The 26,156-nt window shown below is 38.6% G+C and overlaps 1 protein-coding gene across 5 annotated transcripts in view; it reads right to left on the bottom strand.

The window, feature by feature from the left end:
• LOC121360958 (intraflagellar transport associated protein) overlaps window positions 1-26,156 on the bottom strand; it is a 39,153-nt gene that overhangs the window by 12,233 nt on the left and 764 nt on the right. The window contains exons 1-6 of one of the 5 annotated variants that reach the window (XM_041481184.1): window positions 22,679-22,735; window positions 18,168-18,258; window positions 15,698-15,853; window positions 3,870-4,027; window positions 2,275-2,346; window positions 1,286-1,340 (exon numbers count right to left, since the gene is read on the bottom strand). In XM_041481184.1, the coding sequence (XP_041337118.1) occupies window positions 1,286-1,340; window positions 2,275-2,346; window positions 3,870-4,027; window positions 15,698-15,806 (394 nt within the window). In that variant the 5' untranslated portion in view covers window positions 15,807-15,853; window positions 18,168-18,258; window positions 22,679-22,735. Of the gene's footprint in view, window positions 1-1,285; window positions 1,341-2,274; window positions 2,347-3,869; window positions 4,028-15,697; window positions 15,854-18,167; window positions 18,259-22,667; window positions 22,736-26,156 lie in introns of those variants that run through there. The other 4 variants (XM_041481181.1, XM_041481182.1, XM_041481183.1 and 1 more) reach the window with 4 other exon arrangements.

Raw genomic sequence — 26,156 nt, 5'->3', positions numbered from 1 at the left:
TCTCACTGTTCTGCTTAATATTTTAGCATTGGGCTTAATTCTCATCAACCAGTTTGTGGCCTGTTTGGAACTATGGATATCTAACAATACTTTAATGAACTGGATATAGGCATTTCTCCTTGCATTATGACACAAGTGAAGTGTGGGTTTGTGCTTCCAACAGTAAACTCCAGGGGCTTTTTAACAGATAATGCCAGAATTTAAGACATAAACATAGAACAATGCCCTACAAAGGGAAAAATGGGCACATATGAACACTGCACTCAAAAAAAAAAATCTTTGACATCTGTACCTGATCTGGGACTGCTGTTTTACTCCCTCCTTTCTGAAAGGTTGGAGAAAGAATACTTGCCATAAACCTGACTTATGTTGGTTTATTATTTTCTTGTGAGATACTGGAAATCTCTAAGCCCTCGGACTTCACAGGAATTCAGGACACAGAGAAAGGAAAGACTAATCAAAACTTCACTGTTAGAGTGGAGAGACCAATCAAGTGGCAATAACTAAGAAAGCAAGCAACAAAGCCCTGCAGTTTCTGTCTGTGACCTCAGGCAAATCCCTTAATCTGTGTGGCCTGGTTTCCTTGTACAGCCACAGGTATACATGACGAAAATGAATTTAAACACTAAGAGGTTGTCACTTCTGGTTGTAATAAAGACCACAGAAGGACCTATAACAGACAACTAACTATAGACATTAGCATTCCATTTACTTTTTGGAGGTGGGAGAGTTAAAATTATTATAGATGTACAGAACAGTTCAACACAACTCAAAATGCTCCTAATTGGAATTTTTAAAGAAGTTCACTGTGAATTCAGAATTAGTCTAATCTATTTTAAGCCCAGGATGAAATTGTTTTAATAGGTAGGGACAGCATTTTCATTAAATATTTCCACTTTACAGCACTGTCTCTTAGCACCCACATTACTTCACAAAAAAAAACTTTTGGAATGACAGTAATTTCAATACAAAATAAAAATGCATGAATATGGGGAGATGTTGCTAACAAGAAGAGCTCTGCACTTCTAGAAAAGCTTGGGGAAAAAAAAACCTTCACCAGGACAAAGTACAATAAACATTCCCCTTAATTTATTATTTCATTACCTCTTAGAGTGGGGAAATTAGTACTTCAATTTGGGGAATTGGGGCAATGTGGGGAATTTTCTAGCAATAGAAGAACTGAGCAAGATCATCTCTTTTAGGGGAGAAGCAGTTCTTTAACCAATATTCACACACTTGCATTCAGAGACAGAAAACGATGGTGAATACGAAGGGGGGAACCTACCACTGCATGTCTCTTCATCTGTGTCTACATCTTCCAAGTGTAAGTACTTGTCCACCTGCCATGAAAACCCAAATGGGAAAACAGAGAAAAATATATCAATTCCATTCCTTAGAGTACAATCTAGAGCAAAGCAAAAATGCATTAAATTGTCTACTTCATCTTTTCCATTTTCCCCTGAATTTTTCCAAGAAAGCATATGAGTTTTCTTTGAAATGTGTAACCCAAAGGAAGTACTTTCAGGTATAGTCAAAGATTTACTGCCAAAATTGCCACGTATCAACTTAAGTGATGGAAAGGAAGCTCAAGCTGTACAGTAACTTTCTCAGGAACTTAGTGGGAAGATGGAGAAGTAAAATATTTTCATAGGAAAATGATGCATGATGAGTTACTAGGCAATTTTGCAAGCTCATTTCACATGGCACAAAGAGAATGCATGCTGTAGGCAAACTAGAGCTTGATCCTTCTGTTTTGACACTAATGGTGAATTGATTAGGAAAAAAAACCCTAAGAATTATTACATTTCTAGTATTTCACCTGGGGCTTTACTCTACTGTTTTCTCAGGCTAATGTCCCTTGAACAATCTAAACTATTTAAAACATACCCAAAGACAAGACATTTCTCATTTCAGGTATCACTCTGAATAGATGCACAGGGTGAGAATGAAAGGTTTTTCCCAGCCTATCTGCAAATAGTGTTACCATGGAGGATTGACTACATGCCCTGGATTTTCTTCTGTGTTTCCATGAAGTAATTAAAGATGTTTTCAGATAATTTTTTCCAAGGTGGTTTGAAAACAGTCTCAAGACTTACATAACCTTTACACTTTAAAAGTACATATTCACTAACATCAGAAAAAAATTTTGGACTGCTGTCATTCTTCTTTCTCACAGATGGGAAATACATCAGCAAATTGCAAGTAACTTGTAAACTAATACAGGCAAAATCAGTCATGTTCTGCTCATAATCCCCACTTTGAAGAAAACCTCACCTTCACTCTTTCAGACAGACTGAGATTATTTCCATCAGAGACACCAGCTGTTGAGCTCTCACTCATCACTGCCTGTAAATAGATGGGCAGAAATACTTACATGCATGAAACAGAATCAAAATCACAACCAAAGCTCCTACTAATTTATACATAGTTCACAGAATCACAGAATCACAGAATGAGTAAGGTTGGAAGGCACCACTGCAGGTCACTTGTCCCTGCTCAAGAAGGGTCCCCTAGAAAACATTACTCAGTTTTATAGATGCTGTATATAAAAATTTTTAAGAAGTTAATGGAATGCTCCTGAAAAAGAACAAGTATAGAAGGTAATTCTATGAAAACCTACACGGGACCAGACTGAATAAATTGGAACAACAGTGTAAGTAATCATAGCATGCCTAAAAAGCAACATTTAGAACAGTAGCACTGTTTTCAAAGCAGTATTTTCCTCATTTTCCTTTCTTAGGGCAGGCTTAAAGGTTACAGTGGTCAACTTAATGCATTACAGCCTCCTGCTGCTACTACACTGCACATTTTCTGCTGCATTTTACTATTATTGTATTTGTTTCTTAAACTGCTAATGTGACAAAAATGTGCAGGCATGTCTGAAGCTTTTTCTTCTACGTAAAGGTTTATGGAAGTTCCATCACATAAAGGATAATGGAAGTTGTACATTGCTTTGCTTGGCAGAAAGACAATTCAACGTGACTAAAGTAAGAGACACAAAGTCAAATTATAGCAATGAGAAAACAATACTTCTTATGAAAAAAATGGCAAAAATATTGGCATTATTATTACACAGTCAACTGACAGAACATAATTGTTGTAAAAGCCTTGCTTGATTCTACCTCAAAGACATGTCCGAGCAAGGAGGAAAGTGGCAGCTTGTGCCCTGTGGCCTGGCAGGCCCATCATTTGAAAGCACTTCAGTGTGTTGCTCAACAAACACAAAAGGACCTGCTACTTATTTTTTAATAAAAGTTTAATGAAGAGCAATTTTGAGTACAGACTAGATCACAGCCTAATTATTTGTTATTCAGGCAGGAAGGCAGAAGTTCTTAACAAGTTGACTCCGATTTCCATCTCCCTTCCAGATGACGTCTGTTGTTTTCCTGTCCCTACACATTAAATCCCTAATCCCTTATGTTCCAGAAGATCAAAAATGCCCCTGGCCTGCCTACTGTTTACTTCAGGCAGTAACATAGCTTCAGGAACACAGAACTCTTGTATTTCCTAAAATCTACAAGAAACAAATAAACCTGTCCATGCTGGCATCCGTAATCTCAGGATTTATTTTTCCTTTTTGCCAACCTCTACCACAAAGTGCAGTCTCCAGTGAAAGCATTACTTAGCTCATTGCAAGGTGCCTTATTTGTTAGTCAGATTATGGCAGCTCTTCAGCAGGGCAAATGCCACTGCGAAACACGATCTCTGCAGGTGCCTCTCTAAGCATTTAACACTTAGGTAGTATTTTAAATATTTGCCTCACATAGGATAAATACCACTAGCCTCTAACATTTGGACAGTGTATCTCTCCATATTTTCATCTGTTTAAATGTGGTGCTTGTCCACATGGACAAATGTTAACTCATTACCTCATTCTCATTTGGCATCCGTGGTGGAAATGACACCCACATTTCTTTGCTTCTTTCAGGTGAGGCATCCTGTTTATTTCTGTTTGGTAATTCAGAAGCAAAACTTTTTTTCCTTAAGGAGTCCACTTTACTTCCCTGAATTGTCTTTCCTTCTTTCTCTGCAAGCAGAATCACACCAGATCAGATAACATAATGCACTATCCAAGAAAAAGAAAAGCATGTCTATAATTACATTTACTATTGACTTTTTTACGCATTCACTTTTCCTCTCATGAAAGCTTCCATGTACAACATATGCATGTATTTTATGTATAAAATAAAACTTTAGCATAAAACCTTACCAGACTTTACCATAAAACTGAATATGCAGTTTGAACTTCAATTGCACTGAGTCCCACCTATTCCTCAATACTGAAGAATTCATTATCACAAAAGCTTATGCAAGATACAGAAAACTTCATAAAATCAACCAAGAATTGAAATACCCCAAAAAGCAAGACAGTAAGGTTACACCTTGCTGCATCTAGAAGCTAACAGCATGTGCATGGAAGTGTGGATTTCCAAACCCACACTGAATAGTTGGGGTTTTTTTTCCTTCAACCTGGCAAAAAAATAAAGTAATCACAGCCAAAATAAAAACACAGTACTTTTTATTTCAGAAGTCCCATTATTGAATAAGCAGCAGCTATAGGTCAATCAATTACAATGAAATTCACACCACATGTTCTTAATGAAAAATAAATGCTCATTTAATTAAGCTTTTTGGGTTTAGTTTGAAAAATTTACTTTGCAACAATAAGAAACACTGCACTGCATTTCTAAAGCATAATTATGTATTGTAAGCATCGAAGTAACTCTTGTGAAGAGTTTTAAAGATGCCTTTGGGGTTGCTACATTGAGCCATACAGCAAAGAATTATTAATCCCCTGGGACAGCTCTGTGCTGCAGTTACTGTGACACGCAGAAAGGGCTGGCAGGCTGGGCATAACCTGAAGTCCACACTTGCAAGAGTCAGGGTTCATAAAAAGCAAACTGCACCACACCAGAGCAATCTAGCAAACAGGTTTCAATGCTCAGATAACAGATGGATCCTCTGCACAATTCCTAAATCCCAGGTCTCTGTAACATCTTGCTTCTCCCTGCTTCTTTTGCAAGTATTTTCCTAAAACAGTATTTTGATACAGCAGTACAAATGAGCCATCACTTTTTCCCAGCATTCTCTTTTTAAGCCATGGAAATGAAGCAGTATTATACATGAAACTCTCTTTTAAATTCTTGACTGGTAAAATGGTCACCTACTATTTGAAGATAATTTTACTGTCACCCTACTTTAGAGGAAGAAATAAGACGGCTAGCTCAAAAAACTTCAATCTTTTTTTACTTTAGCAGTAAAACAGGACAGACTTCCTGTTTTATCCTAAGAACCTGCAAGTTTTATCTTAGACTGACAAGCCACAAAAGAATATTAATGTATTTTGGGGCAAATGTGTAATAGCAAATAACGCAGCCGAATATCTGCAGACCAGCAGAGTACCAACAGGGCCTGAGGACCAACCCAGGGTCCTCCCTGGGCACATCAGGAGATTTTTGTATGAGAAGTGATAAAAAGATTCTGGAAGCCATACACTTTTCTCAACAGACCAACAGAGACACAAAAGAAATCACTGGAATGATCAGAAGCACAACTCATAGTGCCAAAAGACTCTGAGTAAACATGACGTTCCTGCAGTAGCCCCTGCTTTTCTTGTATACCACTGTGGTCATTCTTCTGGGCTATAAATCAGATCATCCTTCTCAAAAATATAGCTTCTGAGTTCTCCAGAGAAAATAATACCACTTTTAGCACCAAAAGACCTATGACACATAGTTGGGCAGTTATAATTAGGCACACATATGAGCTGACAAACTTGCTTTATTAGATTATATATTTTTTGGACACCTGAGCTATTGTCACAGCTAAAAAGCTAGATGGATTAAATGAGCTAGTAAGAAATCAAGTGCATTCAGAGTATTTATGTGCCATTTACCAACCCAGACAAACTACAGCTTAGAAGCACTATCCCTTTTCCTAAGAGATCAGTCATAAACTTTTGACAGAAACCTTTTTCTGGTTAAGACCATTGCAAAGTTATTGGGTTAGAGAATATTAAACAATACATTTGATGAAACATTCAGCACTGCAATGTGATACTAGATTCATGACTGCTTGTGAAGAAAAATTCAGAAGAAAAATGTCAAAGCAATCCAAAGCACTTGTTAAACGCAATTCTGTGGACACAATATCAACTGTGCAACCATGTGCATAATGAGGCAATGCCATATACATTAAAGGGGGGCAGGTGATTCAAACATTATGTTGCCAGCCTTGAGCACAGTCCCTCGGGACCAGTAAGAGCAAACTTCAGCTGCCCAAAGCAACTCCTGACACCTACAGTCTCATGTATGCACCACATAATTGGCCCCTTTGAAGCAGTACCTGTAATGAACTTTAAAAATATTATCTAAAAAACCACACAAAAGTTGTTTTGAAGTTAAAGAAACTACAGTCTGAAGACAAGTATCACAGGTGCATTTCTTTGATAGTGTTCTGAATTTCAACCATTTCTGTCCTTACTTTTTGAAGAGAAGGGGAAGAAGGAAGGATGGCATTCCAGCCAGCGAGAGGATCACTCTGCCCTTCCCCTGACTAAATGATAATTGACTCATTATTCACAGTCACAGCTCTCAACCTGCCAAGATCCTGTTGTAGAACACAGACCTTCACAATATGTGACAAAAATCAAAAATAAGGGATACAAACACAACAAAATGTAGCAGAGGAAGATAGTTGAAATGATATAAAGATTCTCACATTTATTCTGCAGATAGATTCTGTCTCACTTTTTAGTCATTTCACTGTCAGTGTCTTAAAAATGAAATAACAAGCCAACTTAGATCTCTAGAAAAGTACATCTGAGTCTCTCAAGAGCAGTATCCATCATAATTGTGTGTCACTACGAGTATGGTGCAGACTTCAGAAACATGTTTCAATCAAAAAGGATATCCAGCTTGATAAATTCTTTTCTCTCTTGCTATCTATCCTCTATATTGCCTAAAATTCTCTTTGTCTTCCAATTTGGACGGGAATTTTTTGAGAATGTCTAGTGATTACCCACATATTTCAAAGAATAATGGAGTCACTTACCAAAAACCAGAGAAGAGAGCTACCTGTATTATCAGGAAAAACTTACTGTCAGTGAAATCTCTCAGATGACATAGTAACCCCAGCAGAATGATAAAATTCTCATGTTCTGAAGCATTTCAAAGCCAGACCAGACACAGCAATCAATAACATACCATAGAATACCGGGCTTGGGATAATACACTGGACAAAACAATTCAAACTAACAGGTACTTCCCACCTGTTAGTGAGAATCAATTGGATTAATTCATTTCAAAACCAAAAACTTGTTGAGATTTAGAAACAGGCCCCTTTAGTTATAAAACAACAACAAAAAAAACCATACAGCAAAGCTACTATTTTAGTTCCAGTTTACTTTTTTGTTCTCAAATCCTGGACTGAGGACCAGCAGAAGGCTTATGAATCCCTTAAATCTCTTCCAAGTTATGCTTTGATGGAAAACCTGGAATTCAGATATTACAATGACTTTCTGCAGGACTCCTGAACAAAAAAACAAAAATCAATTTTACTCACAGTACTATAATAAGTGTCTTGAGCAGAGATAACAAATACAAATGTCGTGTTCATTCACTTTCTCCATTCTTCAAACACACCATCAGCAAACATTTTAAAACAAGAAAAAAGGCAGTCACTGAAATGATTCCATAACATATCACTTTGACATGTTCACAAGGTGACAACACACTCTAGAACTACCTGTATTTAACTATTTGTAACTATGTAAACCATTCTACAGCACTGCATTCATTTACCCTAAATTACAAGCTGTAAGAGGAAAACAAGAAATTTCAAGGCTAAAAATCCAGTTTGCTGAGAAGATAATTTTTAGAACCTGTTATTAATTTTTGTTAACTCAAAGCAGCTCCCACATTTTCTGCAGTAACCCTATGACACTGTAACCCTAGCAAAATTTGCAGCCTCCCTATGTTTGTATATTGTTCTGGTGGGAATAGAACACAGTGTTTTAAAGTTACTTAGCCTAAAAAAGCCATTCTGATTTATATTAACCAGATACCTTTCTATTTCCATATATTTTTATATATAAATTGCTGTATATCAATGCAGTTTGACTTTTCAACACAAGAAATATCCCATTTAGTATGTACCTGGAGGATTTCAGTATTTGAGTCCTAAAAGCCTGTCCAAAATTAAGAGCAATTCAGGTGTAATTCAGGCACCTAAACTTCATCATGTAGTCCTGCTTTAAGAGTCTAAGGGCTTAGCCTCCTGATGCCATCCAAAAAGGCAGTGGATGTTTTACAGATATTGTACCATATCTGCCCACACTCAGCATCTGCATTGTCTATCCCATTACTATCTGAATTCATGTGAGGCACATTCCAATCTCACTCCATCAAAATCTGCACTCATTTCATTGGCAGTGATCTCACAGTAGTACTCAGCAAGCAGAATTCCTTTACAGCAAATACTTTAAAAATGTTTTAAAAGTGCCTAAAGCACTTACCTCAGTGCGCAAATTAATATTTGTAACACAAAAATTCAGCTGGTGCAGCCTTTTCCCCTAAAGTCTTTGATCTTATCCTGATTAAATGACAAACAATCGGCACAAAGTATTGTTAGCCTTTTTTTTTCCCCCATTTAGAAAAGGTCAAGTTTTACTATAATCAGTAATATGGGCTTGATTTTTCAATTTAGATGTACCCATTTCTTAAGGAAATTCCATTGCATTATTTCCTCAGCCAGGATAAATAACTATTCCGCGGACTGGGACAAGTAATTTCAGTGGGACTAACTCTAATCTAACAAGGTAAACTCTAAAGTCCTGATAGTTACTTTTGACTGCCATTTTTGGATACTTATTGTAGTATGTTTAAAAGTAAGTCAGGAAAGGATTTTTTTATGTGCTCCTTCAGGGGAAAGATGAATGACTGCTACTATCGAGTATTTTTCAGCCACTCTCACAGACCTACTCTAGCTTAATGTACGGTAATACTTCTCTGAAACCAAATGAGCTCCTAATTTTCAAAAATTTAGCTGTTTTTTTTATCATGTCAGTATCTCTTCCTTTGTACTTAATGGAACATATGTGTTCTGGTTTTATGTAGTGTCTGTCTGTATCAATATCTATGTCTCTGTTGTGCTTTTGATAGTCTCAGTGTTAGAGAAAGGGCAGTATTTCCTGTTTATTCCTCATTCACCCCATCTGATCATTTAAAAATTCATATGATTCTTTCACAGCTCAGCAGTGGTGTTGCTGGATACCTTCTCCATTTGAATACTAATGCTGTCAGTTAAACAGCAAGGCAAATGTGCACTTCATCATTTCAGTAGCTTGAACAAGCAAAATCCTGCTTCTTTCTACAGATGCACAAGAACTCCAGACTTCTTTCTGAGTTTGGGCTATACTAAGCCATACTTTGAACCTTTTGATTTTATTTCTTAAATACTTGGGATTTTTGGGTTTGTTTTTTTTTCCTACAGTCAAAGAAACCGCAAATTTGCCTAAAGTTCTCCTCAGCACAAGCAAACTACATTAAATACATATGTTGGGAAGACTAAAAGAACATGTGATAAATGAGGGCAGGATCAATCTTGAGGACTTTCTGTGTGCTTGCATCCTAGAAGAATTCAGCACTAATAGGTGAGCAGGTAAGTGCTGTGAGAAACAAGCAAATTGTATATAATTAAAGCATCTGACATTTTCATACAAAGTATTCCTTTCTTAACAAGTAATATAAAAACAGCAGGTGGGAACAAAATAAAATATCAGAAGGCCCAAGTGTTTGGAAAATGCTGGAATTGAACATTATAATCACAACACTAAGTCATCCCTAAAAGGCCTGACTTATTTTTTAAGGCAAATGCCCACTTTTTTGCAATTAGGCATTTCTATTTAATTTTATACTGAAAAGTACCCAATTCTTCAAAGAGTTCAGCACTAAATTGGAAGTGAGGTCACTCGACTTCTGATTGTCCTGTTGAGTCACCCATACACAGCTCTGATCTCTGACATTATTTGCTTTGTGTCATTTCCACATGTTTCCACATGGGCTTCCTCAGCTCACTGCAACACATGAAACTAGCCAACAGCCGCATTTAGTGCAATTTGACGCCTTTCTAGATAAGGTGATGAGGTACAGCAGAATTCACTCTGTGTTACTGCTTTTCATGTTACCAGAATTCAATCACTGCCAATACGCCACTATAGGATAGAAACTCTGCCAAAGTATCAACAGCAAAATTACTAAATATTTCCCTATGTTCTAAAAAAACTCAGTTATGCAAGAGAATGAAAATACTTTTTTTTTTTTTTTGAATCTGAAATGCTCTTCAGAAATTGTTTAGTAACAAAGGCATCACAGAAAACAAAGAATTGCTATTAGGGAAGCACTACTGTTCAAGTTTCCAGGAGTCTGAGTGCCTCTGTGCTTATCTGATGCTGCCACTGAGCTACTGTGCAAATGCACAAGTCATTTCCCTTCTTTCATCCTATTTTTTTCTGTCTATAGAATTGACATGACGTATCTTGCAAAGCAAATACCAGGACAACAAATATCCGTAAAACAGATCAGTTATTATTATTTCAAAAATAAACTATTAAGTTTGCATTTCTATGTCTGGGATTTTTTCCTACATTTAGGGGCTCTGTATGGTATTTGATTTTATACTACATTGAATAAAGGCTACACAGAGATAGCTACTGAATTTATAATCAATAGAAAACTGCAAATTTTGTCTCCCAACCAATTCTATCAAATGATCCAGCACAACACATCAATAAAAAGCTCTGAATTGACGTTGCTTCCCTGTTTCATGCCCTGTTTAAGTTCCCTGGGGATGACAGATTAATTTAATTCATTTTACTGAACTGTCTAGTTGCTTTTATTGGCAAATATACTCTTAGGTTGAAATTTCTCTTGGGGTTAGCATTGTCCTACTGGTCCATTTTAAAATAAAAGTGCATTCACTGTCACTTCTCGTATAGTTCTCTGTTATGCTTTCTGCTGTGAAGACTGACGTTTGCAAAGTGCCCCCACTGACACTTATATGGGAAGTTTAAAGTTGTTGTTTTTCCTAAATGTGGTTAATGTAAAAAGGAAGCAGACCGCAACAGCCAAATGGACTGTGAACTGAACACCTTGCCCAGCTTTCACTGGGGAATTAAGTTAATCTGAGCACAACACAGAATATGGCCCTGGCATGGCACCTGTAAGCACAGAAGTGATCAGTCACTTCCAAACTTCCTCCACTTGACAGTTCGTTCAGCACAGAAGCATCAAAACAACAGCACCAAGGCTAAGTTTCAATCCAAGCTGTAGCTTGCTTAGATGGGTCTAATCAAGCTCCCTGGACTTCATCACACTGCCAGGCAGTGGGAGGTGTATGAAATACAGCATAATTAACAGCAGAAATGGAATTCATTTAATCCTAGCAGTAAAATGCCCAGAACCATGGAAAAAATGCAAATCTTAACTGGGATTTGGGTAAGAATTTTGTTCATGGCAGCATTTTCCTATCCAGCTGAATGATTCCTAATCCAATTTTTTAGAAGTATGAAAGGAGTAATTTAAAATCCAGATGAAAATTTTGAAGCTTGGACCATTTGGGGTTTTTTTCCTGTATTTTTTCTACAAGGTCAAATTAGATATTTTATGCTCCAGTGAATTTCCCATTCTTCCTCTGAGTTTTAAAATATAAGCAGGTGCCTTCTGATTTTGATCATCATACCTTTGCACCAAATTTCAAACGCTCTCCCTAAGATTTGAAATAGGCTTTTGTCCTCTGTGGCAACTTTTTCAAAAGTGGGGCTGGATGGATTTCCATGAGATTTTGTCCAAAGTTTTTCTAGAAAGTGTGTAGTTTTGAACACACCACTCATTGACCACATCTGCAGAAATCTGTATCATCCACTCCTTTGTAAATTCAGCTTTCTGAGGCTCCTTCAACTGTAAAGCTTTACAGCGACTATGAAAGATTTCATCTTCCTGGATTCATGCTCTAATTTACTAAATTACATTCCCATGGGTTCACCAGCCCTTTTGCCCATATATTCATCTTGTTAATATTATCGCTATGACAAAAAACACACTTTGGATGCTCTAAATAAGAAAAAATAAAGAGACTTAACTAAAATCTTAACCTAGCCCTCAAATGCACATCCATTACAGAATCAATAAAAAAGGTTTTAAAAAAAAATCCACTTATGGAGGAAGTACTCCTATAATTTTAAAATATTATTTCATTAAGCTATACAGGTCATGTTCTGTTGGAGCAGCATGTTTTATATGCTGAGATCAGAGTTTTAAAAATATATTTACATATGATTATCTATTTTCCATCAGATTTGTAAATGTGAGGAAATAGTCTTACTGGAGGATTTACTTGTCAATTAGTCTATGAACTCTCATTTTCTCACTGCACCGAACACATTTTAAAAAACAGAACCACTGGGATTTTTAGGAATACTAAAATCTGGAAGATTAAAATTCCATATCAAAGATGTAATTTTACGGTCCAGCTAAGTTATAACATATCTCTGTGCTAGTAGAACCAAACACACATCATGAAACCAATTACACAGAATTTAGAAGGACTTATTTTGACTCCACATCTTGTTCTATGTGAACCAAGAGAGTATCTTTCCAAACAGCACAAGGAAGAATAGAAGTAGTCAATGGTAATATCACAAATTCAGATACAATAAAAAGATAACATCCTAAAAACGTGATTTTCTTGATTGGGATATTAGCAATTCTTAAAAAGCCAAACTGAAGTCAGGAATGTAAAAATTCATTAATCCTGCTTCCCACATTTTTAGGAACGAAACTCTACTCTCAGCAGAAGGTCCTAATGTATTCACAGGGAATCACTTCAGGCTATTTATAGCCTCAAAAAGTCCTTTTTAGCTAGGCCAGAACAGCCAAGGATGCTTGGGTCCTTCTACTCAAGGTATATTCTTTACAGCTTCACTGTGTGTAAATTTAACATATGAATAAAAATTTTTAAATCACTAGGGTATCAGATTCTTATGAGATGTTTTCAAGAATAAAATAGAAAATTCAGCTGAAAATATCCTTGCAATGCCAACTGCAGACCCAGTATAAATTCATGCACAAGTGAAAATCACCTTCTGTAAATATGTTACTCTGTGAAATCAATGGAATCCAATTAGTTTTGTGTGTTTTCTGTTTCCAGTGTTACGACAGACAAAATCTATCAGATGACAATGTATGCTTTATGCTTTAAATAGAATTTTTTCAAGTCACTAGTTTATAATGCAAACCAGCACGTTGGGTACTTTTAAAGGAAAATGAAAGTGGGAGGAAAACAAGTTGAGCTCTTCAGTTCATACCATCATAAGAACCTGCATTTCCAAGCATTTGATTCAGGTAAAGCTCTACCTTTTATATGATTTTAGCAGCAAATGCCTACAGTGACAGTGAAAGTGACTGAAATACACGCTGAGGCTTTTTGCAAGTAGCATCATGATATGCAGCATGCTTCTATGATAGGAGCTATCCCCAGTGTATCAATCATACATAAGAAGACCAGAACCGGATTTTCAAACCTCTTATCTCATCACCCAGTGTCTACTTTCTCTTCTATATTTTATAGGCAGGAGAGATAGAAAGTTGCCACAAGATTATTCCTGTGGCAGCTTCAGCTCCCCCACTGGTTTTCTGCTCAATGCTTGTGACTGACACTTAGTTCTGCCTCAAGGATAAGGACAGGACAGACTTCTGAGTACCAATCAATGGGGAATGCCACACACTATAATTGAAAAATACAGTGCTTCTGCAATAGTACGAGGACATCACTTCTAGTGCAAAGCAGTGGTAAAGAGAATTGTGAGTAATATGCAGCTTGCACTTATTTTTATGGTACCTGTCTGAACATGGTTAAAAAATGTGAACCTGAGCTACAGAATTGGAATTCTGTAATTCAGCAATGCTCAGATCCAAGGTTAAGCTCCACTTTTTATTTCCTCTGCAGAGCATGAGATATTTTCAGCCTAATCTATCTGATGTCCTGCTGCAGCTTCATCCAAGTTACCTGTTAGCTTGGCACAGGATGGGTCAGGTTGGAAGTGACCACAGTGGGTAACCTGGTCCAACTTTCCTGCTTAAGCCGGGTCATCCTAGAGCACCTTGCAGAGGATTGTATCCAGAGAGATCTTAAGTATCTCCAGTGAGGGAGACTCCACACCCTCTCTGGGCAGCCTGTTCCAGTGCTCAGTCACCCACGCAGTAAAGAAATTCTTCCTCGTGTTCAAGTGGAACTTCTGTGCATAGGTTTCTGCCCACTGCCTCTTGTCCTATTGCTTGGCACCACTGAGAAAGGCCTGGCTCCATCCTCTGACACCCTCCTGTCACAAACCTACAGATATTGATAAGGTCCCCTCTCATTCATCTCTTCTCGAGGCTGAACAGGCCAGGCTGCCTCTGCCTTTCCTCCTAAGTGAGGTGCTCCGGTTCCTTAATAATCCCTGTAGCTCTCTGCCGGACCTGCTCCAGGAGCTCCAAGTCTCTCTTGCCCTGAGGAGCCCAGAACTGGACACAGAATTCCAGATGTGCCTCACCAGGGCTGAGGAGGGGGGCAGGATCCTTTCCCTCGACCTGCTGGCAATGATACTCTGATGCACCCCAGGATCCCATTGGCCTTCTTGGCCACTGCTGGTGGTGCTGACAATGGACAGCTTGTTTTCCACCAGGACCCTCAGGTCCTTCTCCACAGAGCTATTTTTTATGATCTCTGCGCCCAGCCCATGCTGGTGCAGGGGGTTGTTCCTCCCCAGGAGCAGGACCTGCACCTGCCTTTGCTGAATTTCAGAAGGTCCCTCTCTGCCCATCTCTGCAGCCTGTCGAGGCCCTTCTGAAGGGTTGCACAGCTCCCTGGGGAATGGGCCACTCCTCCTGGCTCTGTGTCTGCAGGGAAGCTGCTGAGGAGGCCTCTGCCTCCAAGTCATCAATGAATCAAGTAAACCAGGGCCCAGTATTGAACCCTGGGGGACACCATCAGTGACAGGGCTCCAAGCAGAGCCTGTGCTGCTGATCATGACCCTCTGGGATCTGCCACTCAGCCAGCTCTCAACCCACCTCACTGTCCATTAATCCAGCTCATAATTCCTGAGTTTGTCTACAAGGATTTTGTGAAGGACAGTGTTGAAAGCCTCGCTGAAATCAATTTAGACAATATCCACATCCCTCTAGGTAGCTGTTTCATCATAGAATGCAATCACTTTGTAGAAGGCACACACACAGGCACAGCACAGTGGGCTACTGTTAGTAAAGCTGTAAAAGTACCCAAACTGCACACTCCTAATCTCAGGCCATCTCACACTATTAGGTACTTTCCTTAGGCTCTTCTTTTATGGAGACTTCTCAAGCAAAACAATGCAAGATGTACTTAGGAAACATCAATCCTTCCAAACAGTGCATGTTCCCCCCTCCTCCCTAAAGCAAGCATAAATGGCTAACCACCTGTAGAGACACAGCAGCCTGGGAAACAATCTGTAGAAAGTTGTCCTTAGGGTTCCCACTGCTGAGTGGAAAAACAAAAGCATCACAAGGATTTGCCTAAAGTTACAAAGCAGGTGAGTAGCACGACGACATTAAATACCACCACTTGTCTTTTTATCTTTCCTTCTGTCTGTGGTATCTAACAGGATATTTGGGAAATTACATACCTTTCAAAAGATATGTGAATGTATTTAGAAATTCCTCATATGACTGCTCATGGCTATTAATAAATTGATCAAGGATGCTGTTCTTTAACAGTTGTTCTCCCATGATCATCCACACCTTGAGAGTCGAAGAGGTATATCTGGTTTTGTAGGCTGCTTCTGCAATAGAAAGAAAAAAGCTATAAATACCTGCAGGCAGAAAACAAATCAACAGAAAAGTCTCTAATTCACATAGATGGGCACTAGAAAGTATAATTTTTCTCCTCTCCTTGTGAAGTTCTGATCTCGTCAGTGGAACTTTACTCAACACTTCTCCCAAAACTCACATGGACATAGAAATTTTAAGTATAGACAGAGAAATTGTGATCATTTATGCTTGAAATGTATGACTTTGGGTAATATGGGCCACAGAAGAGCCAGCTTCTCTTGGTATTGTTCACTCCCTTAAGTTGCTCAGTCTTTCAAACCCTGCCTTCTTTGCAGAAACCATGACACCCCTCATCAGCATGTTGTATTTAACAACCAGGACACAGCTGTACATTCGAATTTTGGACTGAATCCATCATCTTCAGGTGCACTGCTCACTGTACCATCAAAGCCACAAACTCAGATTTCGGAGCACATGTCAAATCACAATGACGTGTGTGTGTGTGTGTGCTGAGGCAGCACACGGGGCAGGGAGGGCATGCTGGAGCTGGACAGCCGTGCAGGAATGAGAGGACCACTCCTGAGAAGGGAACAAATGCTGACAGCTGAAGGAAGGGAGCTCCACTCTCCAGTCACACAGCAACAGCTTTGCAGCCCACCTTCATCACTTAACCAGACTCTACGGTCCTGAACAGCCCTCGGTGAAGCCTGCTGAAGCTACCCTTGCTCCTAACTCATACAATCTATATAAATGCATGTTAACATCTGCATGATGCTAAACAATTACCCATATTACTTATTTTTCATACACATAGGTCCACACTAATAGAATCAGTTTGCACACATAAAGCTGATCAAGATGCAGGAATGCATTATACATGAAGTGCTTGATTTGCATTTGTTCCTCTGTCGCCTCTCCTGATTTACCATGACACTAAGAAGTGGATTTGGGGTATGAAAGCTTAATTCTTCACCAAAATTGCAACGATACTAAGGAAAGGCTGCCAACCTGATACTGAAATTAAATAACATTGAAAAAGAATTGTTTGGAGACCAGAAAGAAAATAAAGCATGATTTCTAACATAAAGCTCTAATTTTGTTGCATTGCCTGGTTCCAAGGAAGACTAATGTTCTGAAGATATCAAAATACATGCACACCCATATGACCTAAAGTTTAAGTTTTCTAATGTTTTACAAAAAATCCAGCCATTATTAATCTCTCTGTGGACTGACAAAGCAGAATATAAGTCGCCAGACTCTCAGAGTTGTTTATGTCTATTACAGGGTTTTGAGAGGCTTTGAGGAATTAACCTTAATTCCTCATTAAGGTTATTAAAATCATTACTTGAAATAGCACTGTGGTTTGTAAGGCTATTGTAAAAGAAAATATATATATGTCTAATCAAGAAAAATTTAATAACTTTTTCTCTGAAGTCTGGTGTCTAGGATCTCCAGCTCCCTTACAAACACTAACAAAATAAAGTTTAAAACATTCCCATAAGGAAAACAAATACTATTCCTAATAACAGATTAAAAAAATGAGTCCCCAGGAATTGAAATTATTTAAAAACAAGTTAGTGGAGGGCTGACGGCCAATCTTACATTAATTCACTCTAAAATGCTCTAGAAAACTAGAAAATTAATATGCATTTTGGTGCCATAATAATATCCTTAACCACCTGCATGATAACTTTCTCTGTGAAAGCCATGCTCTACAGCCATCAGATCACCAGCCTGAGATTCAGTACCCAGACCAGACCCATGGTTCCAAAATCATGTATTTCAATTCTTACTCTGCTGTGCAGCTTCTACTTGCTACAGCATGTGGGAAAATTCACTTCAGATATTCCCTTGCACAGCTGTTATTGAGGTTTACAGAACCACCTCCTCACGGAGAGGAAAAACCAGCTAGGTCCTAATGAAAGCCTAGGTTCTGTCAGAAAAACAGCCACTCTCTCAGACAACAGAGGAGAGACTGGCAGCCAGAAGTACCTGTTCCCTGTTTGCAAGCATTTTCCAGAACTGCCCAGTGCTGCAGTATGGCCCTAAATAACAGCAAGTGCAGATGATGGTATGTGGGGAATATCTACTATCCCTGAAACTGAACATGTGCTTAGGACACATGGTACAAGAAGGATGTTCAAAAATTTATCTCAACCCATCAAGGCTTTGATATTTTTTTCATTTTCATTCCACTTGGTTTTCTGCTGCTTCTCACCTACTTTATTCCAGAGTCTCTTTTAAATGATCACCACACCATGTCAACCACAGAAAAGTTTTGAGAGGTGAACAGCTGAAACCAGGCTGACCAGAAGACTCTCTCACCTTTGCTAAGGAGCTAACCAGTACATTCTACATAAAAGCTTCAACAAACATCCAATTCACAGCCTCAAGGCAATGACTTCTTTAAACCATCCTGAAAAAATGAAAAAACACACAGCAGTGGATTGAATCCTCCACAATTTAAAAAGTTGATACAATGACACTTCAAGGAATGAAATTACTGCATTGTTCTGGTGAAGAATAAATACTATTAAAATAAAAAACTTATCTTCTTTTTTCCCCAAAGGAATCAAACTAACTTGGAAGTGTCAAGGAAAGTAAAGCAAGGGTATCTGATCCTTTCCTTATGCTGGCTTTGGATACTTTTAGAGTCAAATATCAGCAAGTGATGCATTCAAGCAGCAACTATGCTTTCTTCTTTTTGCATTTCATTCCTGCTCATCCATTCAAATGACTTTAATGAGGTTTCTTGAGGTGATCACTCATTAAGCCTTGCTGATCATCAGCAGATTGTGCAAAATCAATTTTATTTCTCAAAACACAGTCTTCTTCTGAGCAGTTTAAAACAAATCAGAAATCTCTACATTGAATCAAATAGGCAGGTCAAGTGAGTATTAGCATCATTTCAATTATACAGTGATTAATTCTATTAAACAACACAAAGTGTGGTGGAATATGAGCTTCCTAGTTTATGTTGCATTTTTAAGTGCTTTATGTTTCTTTAAAATACAACAGAGGCAATGAAAGAAAAATCAAGATTATGATTTTTTTTAAGGAAAGAGCAGTAAAGCTAATTGTCTCTACAACCTCAATAAAATCTTATGTAATTTAATTTTTCAGGGAAAATAAACCAACTTCACTAGCACTTCTGGCATAGGTTCAAGCCAGGTTTTCACACCATGGATTTGCTCTCCTAGAAGTCATTCTCAATTTAAAAAAAAAGCTGATTAATAAATGGGGTTTTTTTAATAGTTCACCTATAGGTGCAAGAAAAATATCCACTAGGTACATATGTTATCAAGATTTTATAATTATGTCTGCAAAAATCAGACTGAACATAAATACACTATTTTTAAATCTTATACTCCGGCGTTACCACTGGACAACACCACGCCTTTTTTCCCTACAGAGCTATCACAGTAACTACACCTTTAACAAAATTGTTGCAGCAATGAAGAATGAGGTAGCAGCATTGCAAAAAGATTGAGATTTTAGCAGACAAGTGCACTCAGAATCAATTTAAGTCTATCCAGGTTCTGGCTGCTCCCAAAAAAGGCACCACCACCTTCACTTTCTCTTCACCTCCTGGTCTACCACTCCAGCCCATCTCTTGGGCAGACAAAATAAACCACCAATACAAAACCTGAGAGTTAACAGAGCAAATGCATATAATATTCTGTTTTAAAGATATATTTTCCAATCTGCCTTTCACGATTGCCTATACAAGGGGACAGTGTGAGCAAGGCAAGGATGCAGGATTGCCCCTTTGGCAACCTGTCATAGTTGCTTATGCAACCCTGAAAGCACAGCCTCATCAGAAACACCCTCACAAATGGCCCAGAAAGCTGTGCCTCCTGCACGCTGCAAAAGCAGATGTCAGCAGGGCACCCCTACACCCACGGTGCCCAGCTGGAGCCTGCAGCGCCGATCATCAGCCCCCACGGTGCAGAGGCCGGCAAAGCTGGAACTCAAGCCCGTCCTTAACAAATGCTGGTTGTTAGCTATGCACCGTGGTTGCTGCCTTAACAAACATCCCAGGATGGTGCTTTAAAAGTAGGCCAGGTGAAAGGTGCGATTCTGGGAATTCCTGCTCAAGAAAGAAACGGAACATTTTGAGTCAAGCAGTTATCCATTTTCCTGCAGGCAGAAAACTGCCTCCTTCTTGTCTAGACATCTGCAAATCCACACTTGCAGAAGAAAGCCCTCCCTGCTCTACTGCCCTACCCTACTTTTCTCCCTCCTCCTCCCTGCTACCACCACCTGTGGGGAGGCAGAGCTCCAGAGCAAACACAGAGGCACCAAGTTCTGGCCACAAGCAGGTGCAGGTCAACCCAGCTGCAGGAAAAAACTGTAAGTTACAAAGGACAAAAACTTTGAGATGAGGCTCCTTCCACAACTCTCAATTCAATGTGATCTAGGACAGCTAATCCTGTTAAAATCAACTGGATGTTTGCCATTGCCTTCAGCAGGAGGCCTTAAGGGCACACACTTAATGCATCAGCAATTTGTGGGGATGGGAACTGCATCTGCTTGCCTGAGTGCATTACTGAGCCTGAGAGCTGACCTCTAGATGGACAAAAACATGTGCCTCTCATGCCCAGCTCACATGAGCTTTTAAAGGATATATCCATGGGCTTTAATTGCAAGCAAGCATATTGATTCTTTAGGATTTCAGTGCTATTATGCCAGTCCCGTACCTGAGCAGAATTTTTTTTATGAATTTCCAATGGCTTCAAGAGTACTGCTCACTTTAAAGACAACCTGGAGGCCCATGGCAAGGGTAACATTTCATCCAAACTGCAGCAGCCAGTGGCCCCTGGAATGTGATTGTCCAGGATCTGACAGTGAAAGCACAGCTGGATTCAATCAGATATTTTTGATAAGCCCTCCAAATAAAGCCCTCTCCCTCACAAGTTAAATACTGTTTACTGTCAGTTTTAGATGAAACAGAAAATTGAAGACTGTAGGATGCTGGACTCCCTGTGCCCTTTTTTACAGGTTTCAGCCTGTGGGTCCTGGCTAAGTATCCAGCATATTTGCATTCTGGCTGGCAAACCCTACACAAATGAGTAAGGCAGCCTTCCCTTTCCCTGCTGAGCTGGAGTGCATTACTGCAACCCACAGGAAGCCAGCTACATTTCAGCTCTGAGATGACTGTGTTTTACTGGCAGAAAATATGCTGAAAAGCCTGGAAATATCTCAATGCAATTTGGAATGATTTGGGATGAAGAAGATGCAAACAACACATTATTTTAAGAAATTAATTGTAGAAGAAGAAAATCAAGTGAAATAAAGCATTTCCATAACAGTGAGCAATCTGCTGAAAACATACTAGCTCTGTTCATGTTATTAAAATAGACACTGTGAAGGAAAAGTCTATTTATTCCTTTTCACATGGGTTCTCTGCCAGTTAAATTCAGGATGGAAATCTTCTTGCTATGACCAGGACGGTTTTGAACATAATTTCCCTACCATGTAGATACATTAATCTGAAGCTGTTTGCTGCAGCTTCTCCAAAGCACTTTGTCATTGACAGAGACCAGCTTGGACAGACCATGTCCTCATCCAAAAATGACATGCTGTTGTTGCCAAAAAAATTTAATTTCTCCATCTTCTCAACCAAAGTAATTGGAAAAAGAATTTCTAATGATAAGGCATGTCAACTGGTAGAAAAAGTCTATAATGAATGTAAAATATTAAAGTTACACAGCTGGGAACTAGATTTTTCACTTAAATATTTGTTGGATTTAGGGGTTTTTTTGGCCGATAGATCTTTGACCACAGACCCAAACAAGGGTCAGAATACATCAAACACTTTAGATAAAAAGCTGTTGAGTATTATCTAGGCCCTACTGAAAATACAAATAAATGTGATCTCAAAGCCCTTAACTTTGGGGGAAGTTCTTCAGCATTCAACTCTGCACTACAGTTTCCTTTTATCTTTGTTTCAGAAGAAAAGGCCCATATGGATGCTACAGGGCACAGTGCCTTAGCACTGCTGTATTTCAGATGAGAAACATCACCACATCCTATCTGCATTACAGTTATTCAGTGTCTCAAGACAATTTTCGCAAACATTTGGTGTGTTTGCTTTGCTGTACTAATCAAATTCCATTTCAAGTTCCTTCTATTTCTATTCTCACAGCGGTTTCAAATGGGAGTTGAGATATTTCTAAAATACTGTGCAGCAGATGTTGTAACTCAGGAGTGGGTGAAGGAGGGCCAGGAAAACAAAAGCAGGGAGCTATGAAGAGTAAATTGTTTTCCAGGTTTTTCTGTTTATTTGTTGTGCTGTGTTATGCAAGTGGCTTATCCTCTGTGCCCCAGCACTGCTAGCTGTTGAAAGGATATGTTCCCAGTGGACTTCCCAGCGTCTCATTATTTATTTGCTGTTGGAGAAAAGCACTGTGAAACTGATGAAAAATGCCACAGAAGGGTGCAAAGTTTTATTAGTCTTTCAAGGTCTGATCAGAAGGCCACCGAAGGAGAAAAAAAGACATTTCTAATTACTTCAGTGGACTTCGAGTTGGACTTTTTAGTCAACCCTCACTCAGTGAACTGCATGCATTTGTCATCTCCTTTGCTCTGTTTCAATGACATTGCCTGCTTGCAGCAGAGCACTCCTGGGGAAAGTAGTATGCCAATCAGCAAGAGTTGTTTTCTTTTACCTACTGAAATTATTTTTTAACTCAAAATTTATTTTAAATTACATTTTAAAAAAGCACTTAAAAATTCTGAAGATGATCACAATGTTGATAGGTGTAAAAGTAAAAAGCGTAAGAAATCAACCATAAAAAAGTGTAGGCTGAAGATATTTACAACCTAAGAGGCACCTGCTGTCACTCTGAGCTTCTTCCACAGCAAAGAGTTAAAGCTTCTGGGGGCTGGTGGGTTTCTTGTTGTGCCATCTGAAGACAAGAGAGGAAAGGAAACAAACCAGTCACAGCCAGTTAGCCACAGCAGATCGAGTTCTCAGGAGCACATCTGCAAATTAAGCAGATAGAATCCCCTCCATCAGGCTGTCTCTTGATGCCACGAGCCCCCTGGGCTGTCACAGAAGATTCCTCACATTGCTCACATTTGAATTCCAATTACACAGAAAGATTACGGAGGACGCAAAAAACTGCTATCAGCCAGGTACGTCTAAATTACTGTTTTGCCCAAAGCAAACTTGGTTGATACACTTAGAAAATGTTTTGAGAAATACTATATAAAAAATTTCCTTCCTTAAGCTTCTTTATGGAGGACTTCAAACTTCTCTGTGTGTCTGGATATGATTTTGATTGTGGACAATTTGGAAACAGCACTTGCTTCTCAGGGGTACGCTTTTCCATTTTGGAAATGAAAAAACCTACATGTCAAAAATAAAAAAAATAATACTGCAAAATCAATTTAATTCTATACTAGGTATCTGTGTTCTCACCAAAATAACTGCAAACTAATTAATGGTCAGCAATGGGTGTTTACTAGCTAAGACTCCATGATATCCTGCATTTCATTCTCTCAGTGTCCAATCAGTACAGCTCAAATATTTTATTTTTGTATAAATGAAAAAAGGTTCTTTGTGTTTGCTACAGTTCATAAGAACAACTCATTAATCATTCATTATTTTGCAGCATTCAAATTACTGTGAAATTACTATAAATAATACTTTCAATGCTGAAAAATATGAGATGTCACACTAAACAGCAGCACTGATTAGTCATTGTTCTCCTGATTGGAATGTTTTTGTTGCCTAACTAACAGGTAACAGGCAAAGCACAGAGGTGAACACACCATTTCTGCATAGGGTCAAAGAGGACAGTAACTAATAAACAGTCTGTGAATGACTCAGTGCCTACACACTGTTATCTAGTGACATTTCATAAACCCTAAATTTACTAGGATCTAGGACACAGAACAATGGCAGACTTGCTTCCATAGAAGTCAGAAAACAAGGAAGACTATCCAAAGGTATATGAAATGTCAGTTGCTGTTTAGGTCACTCGTGCTACCCCTTGCCTCTAAAAGATGTTCATCCTGTACTTCTCTGTGAGCACCTAACAGGGTTTCTGAAATGGTACATCACCCAAAACTGTAACTATGTCCACCTATTTCCATAGTAAGCACATTTCAAATTACATTAGCTAGTGTTTTTGAAAAACACCTTCTGTCTTCACTGGATCCTTCTATAAATGTATCTCCCAATGCAGTCATCAAAATCAGAATTCCTTATATCTTCTTGCCATATAAACAACCCTGAAAAACCTGCTAAAAATACTGTTTGATTTTAAAATAAACAGGGAGAATGTTAGTATTTTTCTTTCTGTTAGCTTAGTTTCTAGCTCAGGTCTCTACTGCTTCCCAAATAGGGGGCTTATAAAAGTAATGCTGAGATTCTCATTTATTTGTATAATTCTTACAGCTTAACCTTTTATAAAAACACCAAATATGATGAAGCATGACTCAAGTCATCATAGATGGCAATTGTTTATGTAACTCCCCCCTTCTCTTCATTACTCCTTGTAGTGTCTCTTCCCTGGTATCCTGTGTTGCACCACAACAAAGGCATTTGTCTGTTTCCCTCTGCAGCAGCTGTACTGCTAATCCAACTCCAGTTTTGAGCATAAAGCCACAAAAAAGCACTTCAAACTCTTTGTTTATAAGGTTAGATCTTTTGGGTTCCCTGAAGCTGTTCAGGGTTAGAAGAGCCATGGCCCAAAGGAATCAGTGGTATTGGAAGGTTAGAGTTAGAGGTCAGCATAGCCAAAGAGCAACCACGCTGTATTGACACACTGTAATTAGCAGGAAAATACATGGAAAGCCAAAGCAATTCCAGTCAGTGCCTAAGGAGCTACTTCTTAAAAAGTTTCCAAAAAATCTCAGATAAACATTATCTTCATTACATATTGAACTGTTTGCTTATGTAAAGTTCAAGAAATATTATGAGACAACAAGGAAGTGTGTTTAAGTGTTCTTAACCAGTATGTTCTGTGTGTTTATCAATCAAATAATTTTCACTGATCTTTTCTCCACTCTGTATCTGCAGACTCTTCAGACCGTGAACTCTTCAGAAGTGAGTACTGCTCAATATCTGGGAAATAGTTTGTGACATTGTGGACACTAATAATTGCCCTATTTGGAGATTCTCTAAGTATACGTAAAAATGTAAGATGCGTACCAAAATGTCAATTAAATTGTTTGCTGCTTTTAATACACTCGTTAGACTTCAAATATAAACCAGCAGCCAAATGTAGAACAGGAGAGGCAGAAGATAAAGAATCCCATTTAGAACAGAAATTTTCTTACGGCATCTTCAGTATGGAAGACATTTTACTTTTCTAAAGATCCCGTATAACCAAAGAAGCTAAGTAACCAGACAATATGAAAGAAGAGACAAATGACATCTATTCAAGTAAACCTAATTCAGTGCAAGCTCCTCTGATGATGCCATTTTTGAATGCTTGTAAGAAACAAGCAGGAGATTCCTGTTTAGCATATCACCTGAAGGTAAATAAATTCATAAGTCTTTCTTCATGCATAATAAGGACACAACCTGCTGTGTATACCGACATGCTCAGAAAAGGGTTCACTAATTTAATTAACTTATAACTGAACTTCACCCACAGTGCAGTACTTCTAAAAAGAAATCTAAATGTAGAAAAAACTAGCACCTTCAGGGCAGAGGCATTAGGCTATATAGTGAGCAGAACTCAACCATGATCTTTGGATGATTCCACAAGACAAGACAGCCATTCCATGGATTGTTTTTCAAACAAACTCAGTAATGGCACACCCTGTCTGTGTGCTCTGGCCTGAAAACATCTCACCTTTGAAAAGCACTCCATGGCAGATCCCTATTTTAGCACAGCAGTTCCCATACCAGTTTGCAGGCAGGCAGTGCAGCAATATGGTACAACACAGCAACTGATGCAGTCAGTGCCATCAGCCCCCATGTTTTTACAGCAACTCTTCCTCTACACAACGTTGTTCAGATACCCCCAGGTTTTGATGTCACGTAGCTAGAAGATACCAATCCTTCCTTAAAAAAGAAACCCTATGTGTCTTGTTTTTGTTGTTGCAGCAAAATGAAAGCAGCGAGGAAAATACAAATCCTAAAGCTTTCAAAAAAAAAAAAAAAAAGAGAGGAATTACATTTTAAAATGTAGGATTTAGTGTTTTTTCCTAATATTTCATTCACACCTTTAAATTCTGGGGATTTGGCAAAGGCTGGGACAGAGAACTTGGACATTTACTAAAGAGCATCAGTCTGCTGTCACCAAAGGACACTGCCAATGAATCAGCCAGTTACTTCCCTCCCTGGTGTCTGTG

Source organism: Pyrgilauda ruficollis, unplaced genomic scaffold (assembly GCF_017590135.1).
Source record: "Pyrgilauda ruficollis isolate IOZ18807 unplaced genomic scaffold, ASM1759013v1 scaffold55, whole genome shotgun sequence".
Lineage (NCBI taxonomy): Eukaryota > Metazoa > Chordata > Aves > Passeriformes > Passeridae > Pyrgilauda > Pyrgilauda ruficollis.
Note: the sequence above shows the minus strand (reverse complement) of the source record. Positions and strands in the feature narration are given on the sequence as shown.